Source organism: Schistocerca nitens, chromosome 2 (genome assembly GCF_023898315.1).
Source record: "Schistocerca nitens isolate TAMUIC-IGC-003100 chromosome 2, iqSchNite1.1, whole genome shotgun sequence".
Lineage (NCBI taxonomy): Eukaryota > Metazoa > Arthropoda > Insecta > Orthoptera > Acrididae > Schistocerca > Schistocerca nitens.
The window spans coordinates 494,767,734-494,786,186 of record NC_064615.1 but is presented as its reverse complement, the minus strand read 5'-3'; the positions used below and the strand labels follow the sequence as shown (position 1 = coordinate 494,786,186).

The 18,453-nt window shown below is 36.0% G+C and overlaps 1 protein-coding gene across 1 annotated transcript in view; it reads left to right on the top strand.

Moving 5' to 3' along the window:
• Positions 1 to 15,364, top strand: part of LOC126236457 (nose resistant to fluoxetine protein 6-like) — a 181,465-nt gene extending 166,101 nt beyond the window's left edge. Inside the window, exons 13-14 of the mRNA XM_049945776.1 lie at positions 5,599 to 5,736; positions 14,927 to 15,364. Coding sequence (XP_049801733.1) covers positions 5,599 to 5,706 — 108 coding nt within the window. The 3' untranslated portion in view covers positions 5,707 to 5,736; positions 14,927 to 15,364. The remainder of the gene's footprint in view (positions 1 to 5,598; positions 5,737 to 14,926) is intronic.
• The last annotated feature ends 3,089 nt before the right edge of the window (positions 15,365 to 18,453 follow it).

The following is an 18,453-nucleotide window of genomic DNA, read 5'->3' as shown; positions in this document are numbered from 1 at the left end:
TGGTACAAACTAAACTTTCAATTTTGGCTGTTTTTTCTGTATCTCTGAATAACTGTGGCCTCCTTTTGGAGTTATGCTGAAATTAGGACAAAAGTCAGTGTCTTATTCATAACCGCATGGAAAGAATGGATTGCTACTCACCAAAAAGATTACTGGAAATATTTAAGCTTTTCCTCAGAAGTATAACTCTCACATATTCATACAGCAACATCTCACATAGACTTGGCTACTGTCTCTGCCCTAGCAGCATCTATGTGTAAGTTGTTCTTATGTGAATGTGTGGGAGTTCTACTTTTAAGAAAGGAATTTGTCTGAAAGCTAAAATATTTCTAGTATTATTTCACTGGTCCTGTCTGTGGCTCAACACTCCTCTATATGGTGAGTAGTGATCTATCCTTTCCATATTGTTATCTTATTCATAAGAACTTCTTGTATATGGTAATCAGTATTGCTGAACAGATGTTGGCCTTCTCATCATGTTTGTATGATCCATAAATTGTAATTCAGTTCAGTTCCCAATCAAAAACTCCAAAAACTTTCTTTGATTTTTTATGCAGCAGTACTGATAAACACATACAATATTTTTTATGAATAAGATAACAACATGGACCTTTTCTTCTACTTTCATTTTGTTTCCAGCAGGTTTAATTACTTTAAAAACAGATGTCCCTTAGCCATGATTTCTGATGAGACAGAAAAACAAGTACACACAAGCTAGTAATACTGATAGTGTACAGATCATCAGCAGGAAGTATGTCCAGTTTCATATAGAAGTTAAAGAAATATTAATAATGTTATGCAGAATTAAATGTTATTAAGTAATACTGATTTATGATACCTAGAGTTGTTGTTGTCCAGCTTTGGCTTGTTTCCTATTGTTAAATTATTTATGAGGAATAACACCTGGTATTGTAAAATGCTCTCCAATAAAAAGAGAGCAGAGAGTGCAGGTTGTATCAAGAAGAGAAACTGCATCATTATGAATTATCCAGTCTACAATTAAACACCAAACCACAAAAGCTACATAAAAAAATGAAAAATTCCATCACTGATCCTCCAGTCTGTCATTAAAAAGTGAATCAAATATATTATGTACAAAAATAAACCATTCTAATAATAAAGCAAACTGCCTACATCAATATCAAACAATAAATAAAACAAAACAAAAATGATCAATTAAATTTAGTTTTTAGACAATACTGGAAGCAAAAATGGCTACAATACCCATTCAAATCACTGTAAACAAAATGCAATGGTTTTTTCTTAAAAAGTGGCAGCAAATGTTGGAGCTCATAATAAAGAGTCAGATGCAAATGATTAGTTTCTCTCTGTTAAATCGCTGGCAAACATCAGTTTTAGCCATAGAAGCCCAAGAATATTTAAATATCTTTATCATTGAACACCACTGTGCTTCATGGTCATGATGCTGTTTCTTACACATTATTGAAATCTTGTTCTGACTTCATAAGACCAACCAAAAGCTACCATTGTAATCACTCAGTGGCACAAGATATATGTCTTCAAATATTTAAATATCCAATACTAATACTAATAAACATTCAGAGATAAGAAGATAACTTTCATTAAAAGACTTTTCATTAGTTCCAGTCTTTAAAAAACTGTTAAAAAGTGGTCCACAGTAGAAAATTACTCGCTTTTCTAGAAGAACTTTTTTAACTGACTCTCAGTTAAAAGCATAGCGTAAAGTATAAAGTATAGATTGCATATATGCTCACACAAATAATTTTATGATAGACTCAAATAAGGTAATTTCTCCTGGTGATATAAGCTGTTGCCTACCAAGACCACTTATATTGTATTAAAAAAGGTAGGAAGATTTTTTTGTTTAGCAAAAGTGACAAAAAGCAGATTACAGAGTACCTGACGGCTCAACACAAAAGTTTTGTCTCAAGTACAGATAGTGTTGAGAATCAGTGGACAAAGTTCAAAACCATCGTACAATATGTGTTAGATGAGTATGTCCCAAGCAAGATCGTAAGAGATGGAAAAGAGCCATCGTGGTACAACAACCGAGTTAGAAAACTGCTGCGGAAGCAAAGGGTACTTTACAGCAAACATAAACGTAGCCTAAGCCTTGCAGTCAAACAAAAATTACGTGAAGCGAAATGTAGTGTGAGGAGGGCTATGTGAGAGGCGTTCAATGACTTCGAAAGTAAAGTTCTATGTACTGACTTGGCAGAAAATCCTAAGAAATTTTGGTCTTATGTCAAAGCGGTAGGTGGATCAAAACAAAATGTCCAGACACTCTGTGACCAAAATGGTACTGAAACAGAGGATGACAGGCTAAAGGCCAAAATACTAAATGTCTTTTTCCAAAGCTGTTTCACAGAGGAAGAGTGCACTGTAGTTCCTTCTCTAGATTGTCACACAGATGACAAAATGGTAGATATCGAAATAGACGACAGAGGGATAGAGAAACAATTAAAATCGCTCAAAAGAGGAAAGGCCGCTGGACCTGATGGGATACCAGTTCGATTTTACACAGAGTACGCGAAGGAACTTGCCCGCCTTCTTGCAGCGGTGTACCATAGGGCTCTAGAAGAGCGTAGCGTTCCAAAGGATTGGAAAAGGGCACAGGTCATCCCCATTTTCAAGAAGGGACGTCGAACAGATGTGCAGAACTATAGACCTATATCTCTAACGTCAATCAGTTGTAGAATTTTGGAACACGTATTATGTTCGAGTATAATGACTTTTCTGGAGACTAGAAATCTACTCTGTAGGAATCAGCATGGGTTTCAAAAAAGACGGTCGTGCGAAACCCAGCTCGCGCTATTCGTCCACGAGACTCAGAGGGCCATTGACACGGGTTCACAGGTAGATGCTGTGTTTGTTGACTTCCGCAAGGCGTTCGATACAGTTCCCCCCAGTCGTTTAATGAACAAAGTAAGAGCATATGGACTATCAGACCAATTGTGTGATTGGATTGAAGAGTTCCTAGATAACAAAATGCAGCATGTCATTCTCAATGGAGAGAAGTCTTCCGAAGTAAGAGTGATTTCAGGTGTGCCGCAGGGTAGTGTCATAGGACCGTTGCTGTTCACAATATACATAAATGACCTTGTGGATGACATCGGAAGTTCACTGAGGCTTTTTGCGGATGATGCTGTGGTGTATCGAGAGGTTGTAACAATGGAAAATTGTACTGAAATGCAGGAGGATCTGCAGCGAATTGACACATGGTGCAGGGAATGGCAATTGAATCTCAATGTAGACAAGTGTAATGTGCTGTGAATACATAGAAAGATAGATCCCTTATCATTTAGCTACAAAATAGCAGGTCAGCAACTGGAAGCAGTTAATTCCATAAATTATCTGGGAGTACGCATTAGGAGTGATTTAAAATGGAATGATCATATAAAGTTGATCGTTGGTAAAGCAGATGCCAGACTGAGATTCATTGGAAGAATCCTAAGGAAATGCAATACGAAAACAAAGGAAGTAGGTTACAGTACGCTTGTTCACCCACTGCTTGAATACCGCTCAGCAGTGTGGGATCCGTACCAGATAGGGTTGATAGAAGAGATAGAGAAGATCCAACGGAGAGCAGCGCACTTCGTTACAGGATCATTTAGTAATCGCGAAAGCGTTACGGAGATGATAGATAAACTCCAGTGGAAGAGTCTGCGGGAGAGACGCTCAGTAGCTCGGTACGGGCTTTTGTTAAAGTTTCGAGAACATACCTTCACCGAAGAGTCATGCAGTATATTGCTCCCTCCTACGTATATCTCGCGAAGAGACCATGAGGATAAAATCAGAGAGATTAGAGCCCACACAGAAGCATACCGACAATCCTTCTTTCCACGAACGATACGAGACTGGAATAGAAGGGAGAACCGATAGAGGTACTCAGGGTACCCTCCGCCACACATCGTCAGGTGGCTTGCGGAGTATGGATGTAGATGTAGATATAGATAGATGTTCAAATTCTACTATGGAATTTAAAATGATCTGGTAGTAATGGCAACCCTCTTACTTTAATAGCTGAAATCAGTGTGCTACACAGGCAGACAGCGCCATGGAAATAAAAACTAACTCAGAATGGGAAAACATATAGTATGGAATACCATAGGGTTCTGTGCTATATCAACTCCCCACCTTCATCTATGTAAATTACTTTCCAAAGATTTGTAAGGGTAGTTCAAAAACCAACAAATTTATTTATGACACAAATGAACAAATCAATAGCTCAAATTAATGACACCATTCACACCCAAATTATAGGTGAACAGGCTACAACCAGCTTAAGCAAAAATTTTGTCTTAATCTCACAAAGATCCACATTATGCAGTTTAAACAGGTAAAATGACCTGCTGTTACCATAAATAAATATTATGGTGATGCACTACATGAAAAACTTTGTGCAAAATACCTTAATATCCAACTGGAAAACAAACTAAACTAATCGAGAACCTGCATTCAGATTCTCTCATTGTACTGATTTTAAGGCAAGTATGCCAGCTTACTTTGCAGTTTTTTATTTCTTTTTGTCTTATGGGAGAGAAGAAGATTAGAGTTTAACACGCCAGTTGTCTGAGGAACCAGGAATTCAGCTTCTCTCAATAAGATAAGGTTGCCAGCTTATTTTCCCTACTTTCACTTGCTGTTGTCACATGGGGGGAAGAAAGAAAAGGGTGTGACATCCCAGTGGTCTGATGGAATTCTCTTCCGGATCTGGGTAGCTGAAGTACATAAATCATTTATTTGGCAAATATGAAGAATAAAAAATATTGCATAAAGTAATTCCAACTACAAGTACATTTAATCCTTAATGGTATTTGTGCTAGTAGTGAAATAGATTTCAGATAAACGCAATCACAGTGGGAGACACAAAAAATTCATATGTACATCCAGAAATCATGCTGGAGTTCTGTGTCATAGTGTAAATCTCTTTAACAATATGCTTGTAGAAATTAATCATCTCTAAAAATTTCTTTATTTGCCATTCCCTCCAGAAAATATCAGGTTATCTAGTTTCAAGAATGGTAAACTCATATTAAGAGCTATGTCATATTACAATATTCAGTTTAGAAAGGCTTTGGTTCTTACCATATTTCAGTAACTGCTGTTCTTTGATAATTATGACTATAGTTATGTAAGTACCGAAAAGTAGTTATATATAAGCTTAAAGGATCAAACTGTAACTAGTTACATAAACTAAGAAAATTACTATTTATCTTTGCCATTTTTCCCTAAATAATAGCTATCTTAATAATTTTATTATGTTTATAATAATACATTAAAGTACAAATGTAAAGTGGCAGTGTACTGACAGTGAACTGTCAATGCAGTGCAAAGTATTACTATTTGACAGCTGTTTCTCTTCATATCTACATAACTTAGCTTGTTCCACATTCTAGGACGTTCTCCTGCATCATACAGTTTGTGGAATACAATGATTGTAACAATACATAATTTGGCTTAAATCAAATTAAATTGTGTTTAATTTAATATTTTTTATTTGAGTAGTTAAATTGTAATTATTCTAAAAGTTAGTAACATGGATAATATAATGCTGTAACAGATTTAACAATGAATATTTTAGAAAACTAACAGAGTATTCTTGATTTATTTCAGATATGGTCCCTTCTTGGAGACTGTTGTGCTGTCTACTTCTTAGCATTTCTCTTATTTATTGGTGTAGAGGCGCCTATTCGTACAATATCAAAAATATTGCTCTCGTGACTTTCAAGAAAAATGTAGTCCTTTGAAAAGGTTAGTATGGAAAAGACAGACTGGAAATTTGCCCTAATTTTTGTTAAATCACCAAGGAACTTAAATTATACTCATTTACACAACTCTGTACCAGGACAGCACTTCTGTTGTTATGAAGTATGAGAAATTTTTACACTTCTTTGTTTACTGTAATGCTCACTAAATTGGATTGTTACTTCATTATTTTGCTAAAAAAGAAACAAATTATGTGAAGCAACAGGCTGTGAATAACTTCTGCTGGAATCAATTTTGTGACTAACAGTTACTATTTGCTCTTCAGTTGGACATATTCATTTACTCTCATTATGTTACTATGTGTAATGTAACTGAAACATTTTTTTTAAATAGCAGCTGATTTGAGAATCAAATTTTAACACACGGATCAGATTAGTGGGTAGCAACATAACTTACTAATTTTACTCAAGTGCCAGCTCAGCAACTCTAAACAAGTTCCACTAATATAAATTTCAAGTTTTTCTTTATATACTACTGACCAGCACAGAAATTTTTAATTTTTTCTGATATTTGTCTCTAGTTATTATTGTCGTTCATATTATCACCTTATTATTAGTGTTATAAAACTAAAATTGTAGTTCTTCTACAGTTATTTGGACTCTTCTATTGCAAAGTTAACAACTAAGGGTTAACTTTCTGAGTGTTACATTCAATAACCTAAAATAATTATATTTGTTGCCAGTTACTTCAATGAAGTGTTATAATCTCTTCAAAGTTGTTATGTGGTCGGTATATCCCTGCACAACTATTTCTTTTGTTTTCTATAAGTATCAGTTATATCATGTGAGCTCTATAGAATGTACATCAAATGTCATAAAAATGTTTTATATGCAATAGGAATGAAAGAGAATACTGCCATTGAAGTATGTATTTCCATTGGCATTGAAGTATGTATTTCCATGGAAATGTCTCATTGTTGTTGTCAGAAAACTAATGCAATCAAGTTTTTCCAGACACTGCTACTGACCACAGAGCACTCACTATGAACAAGATTTAGTGGAGGAGTGTCACCATCAAAATGTGCCTATATTCTGTTGCACCCAAATTTTCGTTTGGTTTAGATTGACAGAAAACAGTTTGTAGTCCACAATATTAGCTCAAGATTCAGCTTTCTTTCAAGTAATGATATGCCATCAAGACTTTGCTCAGAAAATTCACAAATAAGACATTAACAAGCTGCAGGCAGTAACTGGCAGTCTTAGAAGATTTAGGTGCAAATCAAAAAAATATGAAGGGTAAGAAAGTGGTAGAGAAAAACTTTCAGAGCACATTTTCCACACAGAACAAGGAAATCTGTTATACAGATCTGGATTTGGAAACACCTTATTTCTATGCCCAATTTATTTTCTACATCTCTTCACATCAGCACACTGTACCACCCTTTCTTAGACAAAATATTCAAAATGTCATATGTTAGCATTGACATGTGCATCAATTTAACTTTGCAATGACTCACAGATGCACTGATATATCCCTGCAGTATTGTATATGGTTTGACAATTTTTCTCAGTATGCGCATGAAGATAGTCTGCATTTTGTGCTGTAGTTTGATACACAAGAGCTTCCAAATGCAATTTAGATTTATTTTCTCTAAATTTAATAACTTAAGGTTTCCTCCCTGCCTGTATTAAGTCCAAAGGGTGTAGGTTTGAAGAATTTCGAGGAAAATAAATTGACCAAGCTCTTCCAGCCTATCTGTCATGGAACCTGTTGCTTAAAGGGCACTAAAATGAGGAGCAGCTCCACTGTGCACAAAGTACATGTTTTGTTGCACTGATAGATGTAAATCTTCTTGCTGATATTCTTGAAGAAAGCATTGTAAGTTTGTTTGTTTATACTGAATGGAAAAACTTGAGGCCCTAGTTAACAATCATCAACAATGTTGCTCCAAATATAGAAGAAAATAAGTATTGATAACACTCCTCCACAGTTGCATATGTGCTGATACTGAAAATTTACAGTGTGGTCAAGTTTAATATACACTTCACCTGTGAACATTACTATGACCCTAAAATAAGGGTTGACACTTTTTTGAATTAATCTGTGGAAGAAAACCAGCAATTTGTCTTATTTTGGGACTAGGGTCATGGTCCTATGCATTATCAATTTCTATCCCCAACTGCAGTGGCCTCATTCATCTGGCCTTCCCAGTTGCAAGCAGCAGGAGTCAAATTTCCATTCTAGCTCAGACAATGACTAATTGCTTCAAATGCCCTCCTTTTGTGGCACATTTGTTATGGAACAAAATAAATGTTGAGCAGAGTAACCATACTGATCCATACATTAAATAAGCATTTTCCAACTCTGTGTTAGTGTTCATTTCCAATGCATTGGAACAAGTTCATGATGAACACTAAATACTAGTTATGTGCTTTCTGAACCCATGTGCTTGTAACATATTTTCTTTCTCTCTCCATGAGTAATGTTTCCTGAAAGTCTGACCATACCTTTTCTGCTATACCTTGTATATCATTGACCTTTCTTCTACAAATTACAAAATTACCTAGATTCAACAACAGGAAACCCCCATTAACTGCATGATATGTAACAGTGTTCAATATGAAAATGCTTCTAGTATTACAGAATTTAGATAAATGGCAGTTTTTGTTCATTATTGTAGCAGGCAAATAAATATTAAGCAATGAGCAGTAAATGAAAGTCATGAATCAAAAATTAGCTATTTAGTTTGATTGGAGAGCTCCAGTTATTTTCTCTTTCTTATGTTTTTAAAACTAGAAGCTTTCCTACTAATTCTGCCATGTTTATGCTAGCCTCAGTCAGTTCAAACAGGATGCAACATCAGCAAGTCTTTGGAGAAGATCATCTCTTAGCTTCACAAGTTTTGTGATTACACAAGATATTCAACTAATAGCTGGAGGTCAAATTCCATTCTGGACACCCACCAATAAGCAAATTTAAGAATAGTATGAACCACACACATGAACTTCTCAATACCAGTCCTCAGTTAAGTGCTCAGATAATAACAGAGGCTGCATGGTTGGATAAAATCACAGGACATGAAATCATTAATGAGGATTTGTATATGAGGAAAATGTGTGCCAAATCTGTCACCAAAGCATTAACTCACAGGAACAGTTTGCTTGTTTCCAAGAGGTTTTAAAATGTGGTCAGAGTGACAGTGATTTTTATGATGGTATAATGAACAATGTAACAGCTCTTACATGGTGCCCGTGAAGCTTGAAAATCATGCTATCTAATGTTCTGCTGATGTCAAAGAGTGCTGCTTGTAACCATGCTAATAATATGTGCCAATATTTCCCCCTTTCTGTCTAAAAATTTAGTTGCAATCTTTCATCTACATCTACATAGATTCTCCGTAAGCCACCACGTGGTGTGTGGTGGAGGGTACCTAGTACCACTACTTGTCATTTCCTTTCCTGTTCCACTTACAAATAAACAAGGAAAAAAAGACTGTTGTTATGCCTCTGTATAAGCCCTAATTTCTCATATCGTATCTTTGTGGTCCGTACCCGCAATATATGCTGATGGCAGTAGAATCGTTTGGCAGTCAGCTTCAAATGCCAGTTCTCTAAATTTTCTCAATAGTGTTTCTCAGAAAGAACTTCAACTGCCCTCCAGGGATTCCCATGTGAGTTCCCAAAGCATCTCCATAACACTTAGGTGCTGTTTGAGCCTACTGGTAAAATATCTAGCAGCCTGCCTCTGAATTGCTTTAATGTCTTCCTTCAATCTGACCTGGTATGCACCCAAACACCCAAGCAGTACTCAAGAATAGGTCACACCAGTGTCCTATATGCAGTCTCCTTTACAGCTGAACCACTCTTTCCTAAAATTCTCCCAATAAACCAAAGCTGTCCATTTGCCTTCCCTACCATAGTTCTCACATGCTCTTTCCACCTCATATCACTTTGCAACATTATGCCCAGATATTTAAACAATTTGACTGTGTTAAGCAGGACATTAGTAATACCATATCCAAACATTACAGGTTTGATCTTCCTACTCATCTGCATTAACTTACATTTTTCTGCATTTAGGGCTAGCTGCCATTGACCTTACCAACTGGAAATTTTGTATAAGTTGTCTTGTACCTTCCTACAGTCACTCACCTTTGACACTTTACCATACACCATGGCGTCATCAGCAAACAATCACAGATTGCTGTCCACCCTGTCAGCCAAATCATTTATGTATATAGAGAACAACAGCAGTCCTATCACACTTCTCTGGGGCACTCCTGAGAATATCCTTGTCTCTGATGAACACTCGTCACCAGGGGAAACATACTGGGTTCTATTATTTAAGAAGTCTTTGACCCACTTACATATTTGTGGACTTATTCCATTTCCTCGAACTTTTGTTAACAGCGTGCAATGGGGCACTATGTTAAATGCTTTCCAGAAATCTAGAAACATGGAATCTTCCTGTTTCCCTTCATCCTTAGTTCTCAGTTTATCATGTGGGAAAAGGGCGAGCTGAGTTTTGCTCAAGTGATGCTTTCTAAAACCATGCTGTTTCATGCACATTAGCTTCTCAGTCTCAAGAAAGTTTATTAGATTCAAAATGAGAATATGTTCAAGGATCCTGCAGCAAACAAAAGTTAGAGATATTGGTCTGTAATTGTGCAATCCATTCTTTTACCTTTCTGACATACTGTGGTAATCTGCGCTTTTATTAGACACTTGGGACTTTGCACTGGTCGAGAAATTCACAATAAATGAAAACTAGGTAAGAGGCCAATGCTGTAGTGTAATCTTTGTAAAATTGAACAGGGATTCCATCCAGACCTGGTGATTTATTTCCTTTAAAATCCTTCAGTTGTTTCTCCATGCTGGGTATGCTTAAACTATGTTGTCCATGTGGGAATCTGTATGATGGCCAAATGACAGTATGTTTGTATGATTCCCCTGTGTGAACAATTTCTTGAATATGAAATTTATAACTTCAGCTTTCATTTTGCTATCTTCAACTGTCACACCAGATTGGTCAACAAAGGACTCAATGGAAGCCTTAGACTTGCATATGACCAGCTTTATTATAACAGCTTATTAGTAATAAAAAATAAGGAAATAAACAATAACATAGTAATAATAATTTTGTATGGCCCAATGGCTACATGCAAGTCTTTCAATTAGATGCCTCTTTGGTGACTTGGGTGGCCTTAATCTACACCATCTGTCAAAATGGGAAAGGGGACCTACAGTTTAACTTGGAAATTGAAGCATGTGTCATTCTTGGCAACTAATCACATCATTGGGAGATGAATACTGGATTAAAGGCAGACTGAAAATTTCTACTGTCCAACTGGGACTCTATTCTGTGAACTGTTTCCAGCCAAGCACTTTACCACTAGTTCGCCAGGCTCAGACATTAAGATAAGAAATAATTATTGTATTTTGTTTTGCATTTGGAAATGCTGTTCAACAGTGATTTGAACTGTTGCAACTCAGCTTTGCTCATTCACTCTCAACTATTTCAGTAACAGTATGTATGTAAGAGGCCACACATAATACTAGAGGAATGTCACATTGAAATATCTTAAGGCCAGAAATCTTTAAAAAGCAACATCTTCTATGCTTTGTACTTACTGGCTTTTGTTAAATAGCCACCATTATGCTGGTAGACCTCTTTAATTATGTATAAGTGTAAGATAATGACTATAACAAAGAGGCAGACCCCACCAGCATCACCTCACAAAACCAGAGATGAACATCTGAAATACATCATGTTGAATCTACTTAGGCATACAGTAATACTAAGAAGTTATATGGAAAGAGATGATCACATGAAACTAGTATTAGGGAAGGCTGATGGAGAACTTAGATTTATTGGAAGGGTTCTGAAGAAGTCTAGTGTATCTGTAAGGAACTTTGCATAAAACATGATTGTACACCCTGTTCTAAACTATTGTTACAGTAATTTGAGTCCTTATCAAGTAGGCAATGAGAGCCAACAAACAATTCAGAGATGTGCTACTGGGACCATAGCAGATTGATTCAGTATGTGTAAAACTGTTATAGAAATCACTGTGGAACTTAACTGGAATGCTAGGAAAAAAAGACGGAATTCTTGTGAAACCCTGTTAGGTACATTTGGAAAACCAAGATTCAAAGAAGACTGTGTAACCATTATGCTGCCTCCATTGCATATCTTGCACATAGGTCAGAATATTGATAATATTAGTATGCAGTACTCTTTGCCATGCACTGTACAGCTGCTTGCACTGTATATACACTTATCAGCTAAAACATTATGACTACTGCCTGCCACTAGACTGAATGCCATTTGGTGGTGTTCTGGATGTGTGATGTGGTAAGTAAAGTTTATAAGTGAAGCTGGGACAAATAAGGAATCATACAAGGAATGATATGTGCTGATAATGAGTGGTTAAACAAAATTGACAAAAGGGCAGACTGTCATGTCCTAGCACATGGGAATGAGCATCGTATAAACAGAAAAACTGTGCAGCTGTGCAGCTATTTACAAGCTACTGTTGTTGGCATCTATGGAAAGTGACTGAAGGATGGTGAAACCTGAACAAGCGATAAGATATCAGATGCCCACACCCCATCCAACAATGTGGAGGTCAGAAGCTTGCCTGCTCTGTAAAGCAGTACATGCAGACTGGACAATGAGCAGGGACTACCTAACATGTTCAGGCATACCATTCAGTGAACATTGTTGAATATAGGACTCCATGGCAAATGACACTTAAATGTTCCCATGCTGACCTAATGTGATCATTGATTACAATTTGAGTGAATACAGGATCATTGAGACCTAACTATGTATTGATGGAAATGTGTCACATGGTTGAGTGAATCACATTTCTTGTTACAAGTCAGTGGTTATATTATGACATGCCATCATCCAGATGAAAAGCTGGTCAAAACATGCACCATATCATGGATCCCTCACTTAAAACTGATTCTTGCAAGTATGTGAGTAGGCTTTTTGCAAGATAGTTCGTACCTTTGTTCAAGTATCTTCCACTTCATATTTTTTAGCATTTCCACGATGCTCTCCTGTGAGTCAAACGAACCTGCTATAATGCTTGCTGTAGTTCTCTGCATACATCCAATATACCCTGTTAGTCCTATTTGGTATGGATTCCGCACATTTTGAGAGGTATTCTGCAATGGATTGTACCTGTGTTTCATAAGAAATCTCCTTGTAAACTGATTGCATTTTCTCAGTATCCTACCACTGAACCAAAATCTGCCACCTAATTTACTTTCAACTGACTTACATAATTATTCCACTTTATATCCCCACAAATTGTTATCTCCATATAATTGTTTGAGTTAACTGATTACAGTTGTGATCAATGTTATTGTGATCATAGGATATTATGTTTTTGTACTTTGTGAAGTAACTTTTTTGTATTTCTTAACATTCAGTGTAAATTGCAAATCTTTTTATCACTTCAAAATCTTATCATGATCTGACAAGAAATTTGTGAAGCTTTATTCAAATAACACTTCATTGTAGATAATTACATCATTCACAAAATGTCTGAAGTTTCTATTTATATTGTCTGCGGAAATACAGAAGCGTCCGATCTTACCCGTCGGCTTTGACCCATGACGTCACAAATACCGCGGAAATGACCATAAACAACAATTGCAATATGGCGGATATAAAAACATCGAATACGTATTGTAAACACTGAAATACACAAGTTTCACAAAAAGCCTAATGACTGTAACGGGACAAGCGTGGGAAATTGGGGGTTTTTGGGTGGGGAGAAACTAAATATGTCGTTATGCGGTGGGGGGAGTCTGCAGTGCCCCCCCATCCCCCCACAGGCTTCATTAGTGTCAAATCAATATTTTCGAATCATAGGCGGCCGCTGCCGCGGCCGCATTCCAAAATAAAAACTCCCAACCTAACCTCAAGTGGGCTACGCTACAGATCAATATGTTCATCAAATTGCTTCATATTACGTATACATGTTCTTTAAACAAGAGTACATCAAACCATGTATTAGGTTTCCCGCGCCGTAATGACGTCACACACCACAACACGCTTACGTCACGGGTCAAAGCCGACGAGTAAGATCGGACCTTTCTGTTGACCCTTGTCTGCCAGGCAGTTAACATAAAACATTAACAGCAAGAGTCCAGCCCGTTTTCCTGTGGGACACCTAAAGTTACTTCTATATTTGTCAGTGGTAATATATGACTGTGACAGATCTCAGAAAAAGTACTTAGAATCGCTAAGAGATGGATGTCAATGATACTGGATGGTAGTTTTGTGGATCAATTCTGCCAATCGTCATATAGAAAGATGTGACTTGTCCTTTCTTTCAACTAGTGGACACATTTGTAATGTCTCTGGGGTATTTTATAATGGAAAGAGGGCTAGCTTAGTTACATACACTAAATAGAATATGACAAGGATTCCATTGCAACTGCAGCAGTTTCTCAATACCACTGGCAGTAGTATCTCTATCAATCACATTTTCAGTGGAGAGAGAGAATTAAGCTGGGATAGTATTCCTGGATTTTCCTTGTGAAGGAACATTTGAAAATGGAGTGAAGTTTCTCTGCTTTTGCTTTGTTACCACCAGTTTTATTTCCTTTGTCATCTATGAGAGTCTGGACTCCAGCGCTGGTGTCATTGATAGCTTTTACATGTCACAAGAATTTGTTTCGGCTTTGTCAGAAGTCTTTTAGTAAGATTCAGCTGACACTCAATAATCCTATAGACATAAAGGTGAGCGTAAGCTGTTTATCTGTGTTGGCCAAATGTTGACAATGAAATATGCATTAAGGTCCAGATTTTAAGTGAGATATACAGTGTGTTACGAAAACATAATCATGATTTGGTTTTTGGGTTTAAGAACAACTTGAAGAATTTTACAAGGAGTGAGTGTCACTGAAAAATTTATGTTTTGTTAAGCACTTTTCTTCAGTACCTTAAGACCCTCCATATGTGAATGGAACTGGAAGAAACCCTAATAATTAGTACAATGGGATGTACACCCTGCCATGCACCTCACAGTGGTTTGCAGATTATAGATGTAGATGTAGCTGTAGAATATGTCACACACATGTCAGTTTCTACTGTGTGGGATCTCACTCCTCATATAATCTGTCAGGATTAATCATTTTTTTTTTTTTGTATGTATTTTTAAATTGTTGGCTCAAACTATTCATTAAGTAACAGCAGTAAAAATTATTGCCAACAGGTATCCTGCTGAAACTCATCGATGATGCAACACATCTCCTCTGCAGAGAGCATGTATCTATGAGGGTATTTATGCACATACTGAAGGTTTACAACCATTTCAGTGTTAAAATGGAAAAACACTGTACTCATTGAGTACAGAAAATTTGCTTATACAAATACATTCACTGTTTCCTAACAAGAATATGATCACCAGTGGTTCAAAGACTCTACTTGTGGGTTAGGAATTATAAAACCTTGGTAGTGATGGGTTTTTTTGGTGGTGAGATAACTCCCATCATAGTGAAAATATTGTTCATGCTCCAAAGAAATATACTGCAATATATGTAATATCTACATATGTTGGAAGTTACTATTACCATTTTGTACATAAATAATGTTATTTATTTATTTTTATATGTAAAATATTAAAACTAAAATAAACAAAATTATTTTTTAAGTTAGTGTTCAATTTTATTCATCAGACAGATGCATACCACCACACTAGCTGCCAGTAAGACTATAAAGTGTCAGGCAAGAACTTCTTACAGCGTTTCTGCCTCTTTAAATAATTCTTCATGTCTAATGTTGCTTAACTGCACAGTGAGAATTTGTTTACATTTTACAATTTACAGTTGTATTGAGCAATTAATTGATAGAAATTGGTATTTAAAATCTAAGGATGATGTCTGATACTGATTGATCTCAATGGCCTACATGATATCAGTGAGTCAATAAATAAGTATGGCAATATTTAACAGAATCATTTTCATATTTCTGGACATATTGACATTGATCTGCAATGAAGAGCAGCAGAACTACTAGAACCTCAAACTGAATAGAGGTAATGTTCAATAATTACTAATAATCTTAAAGAACTTTCTTCTATCTATTATCAGTTGCATGCGAGGAAAAATACATAGTGCATGTAAGCAATAACAAAGATATGTACTTAACTTTGTACAGCAGTGAAATCTAAATTGTATTGAGACTTCACGTCAATTAAAAACTGTCTTTTGACCAGGACTGGCACCGAACTTTTCAGATAAAATGATTTTACCAAATAAACAATGTGATTACACTTCAATTCCATTATACTAGCTAAAAAAAGGCAAAGGGCTTAGCACACAGTTTTTTTTCTGTCAGGAATTTTCATTTTGCAGAGTGAAAATTTCTATTTAGGTACAAACACAGCTTAAATTCCCTGATCATGTGGGGCATTGTCCCTAGCTTAATTAATAGACTGAGGTGCTGGACTTTTTTCAGTTTGAATATATTTTTATAGATTAAAGATATTGATAATTAATATTTATGTGGATGAATAGTCACAACTTATCAATGGAAAAATGAGAAGTGTATTTTTGTAACCTGTTTACTCTGAGAGCTATAGGTACCCTATTTATTTATTTATGTTTCAAATAAAATGCTTTTTTAAAACTTGATTAGTAGTTTTCAGCAACACAAATTCAGTGATGTTCATATAACACTTTACAGAACATATGCCTCTCTCAATAGTAAAACGTTTTGTGGTAATAAGGCATGGTTGATTATTTCCTATGCCCATTCCAAGGACTTCAAGGAAGCAAAGATCAGGTTTATGGGAAGAGGGAGGGATGATATCACGTTACCTATGATCTGAAAAAACAAACCAAGGCCAAGCAACTGACTACAGAACAGTTGGTGCATAGATGTCATTCAGCTCACCCAGTGTTTGTCAATACTGCCACCATTATTACCACAACCATCATCCATTTCACATTCCCTGCTGCGTAAGGATGTTTCATTAATTTTTCCATGCATTATGGCCTTCAGCTATACACTTCCATGTTTCTCCTACATATTTTCTGATGCCACACATTCATCTCTCTTTCAATCATCATCTATATCTTTCCTTCTCTTTTGGGATTTATAAAGAATTTCCTTCTCTGCCTGCCATTTATACACCTGTCTATATGTCCTACACACATTCACTTCATTTTCATTATGGTTGTAATTACAAGTCTGTTCAGTGATCCAGTTGGTTGTTCTCCTGTTACCACATCAGTCTTTCCATTGCTAGTTTTTAATGGTTTTCTCATTAAAGCCATTTCTTACTGCTGTAAGTCAAAACTGATGAAACACACTGATCATCAACTTTCCCTTCCTGACACTCAGAGTTTTGAAACCTCTGCTTATTTTATCAAAAGTACTCAAGGCTGCCCCTTTCTTCTGTTAAATTCTTTCATGCTCCATTTAGTTGTCATCTTCAAGCAGTGCCATATTCCACTGATTCTTTACCATGATATCAGGTGTCACATTAAAGTTTGATTGGGAGTTAAGAGTTCCTATTATTTAACCTTGCTCAATGGACTATTTCAGCACATTCATCAATTTTTTTTATTTATTTATTTTTTTTTTATTTTTTTTCCAAAGTGCTGCTGTTACTGCTGGAAGTTAAGAGTAAAAAACCAACATCCAACTCTCAAAATCAATGTGAGGCTGCTCATTAATAATAAATCATATATTGTGCTCTTGTATACAGTAACTGTGCAGTACAAAGTTGTTACATCATGTGGAACATTGCAAAAACACTGATAAGGACAAAATCCCAAAATGTTCTGTCTTAATTCAAAGATGTCAGTTGAGTGTATCGATATATCAAGTTTTCTCTTGATCCCATGACATGATTTGCAGAGTCACAGCTGCTCTTTCTCTTTGGTGCACACCATATCTTCAAGGCAGAGACTGATGACAGGGAGTAAACTGCCCAACCAGCAGGTACCACGAATGTGGTATGATGTTTTTGTCATCCCAGCTTGCAGATACACTGCATCCATCCCCATCATGATTCTTGTGCATAAATAAAATGTACATTCAAACAGTGGATTATCTAATACATTACAGAAATAAATTTTGTATAGTGGTGATTATAATTCATCGGTTCAAAAAGTGCTTGTGCAACACATCACTTCACCAAAGTGATATGTTAGACTACAATGCATGTTTCATTTTGATTATGTTTCTTAACATTTCTACCAGGTAATCACTGCTACTATGGACATGAGAGTTTGAATAACAGATATTTATTATCAATAAGGATCATTAAATAGTTTTATAGAACAGCTTGTTGTTTTTGCTCATGTACCACTCATTGTTCAATCATCCATATTTCATCTAATCGAGTATATTTATTCCATAATTCAGGCTTTTCGAGCCATGCTCATAAAACTTTTGGAAATCACTGGATGCATGCTACAATACATTCAAATTAAACCAATTCCATGGGCTATATTACCCAGAACTTCCCACAGACAATTCTTATAAACTCAGCACTATCACTGATCATCTCCAACAAAAACAAAAAATGTTTACACTTCATAACTAAGGTTATATCCTCCTTGATTCCCTTCCTGTCAAAACTAATGGAACTAACATCCAGCTTCACCCAGAAAAAGAAATAACTCTTCTTTGTTCTGAAGTATATTTGTTGTCTCACATTTGTTAACTTCTATTTTCTCCACATTCTAATGTAAAATAATGTTAGTCATAAGAAATGCCTTTTATGATACC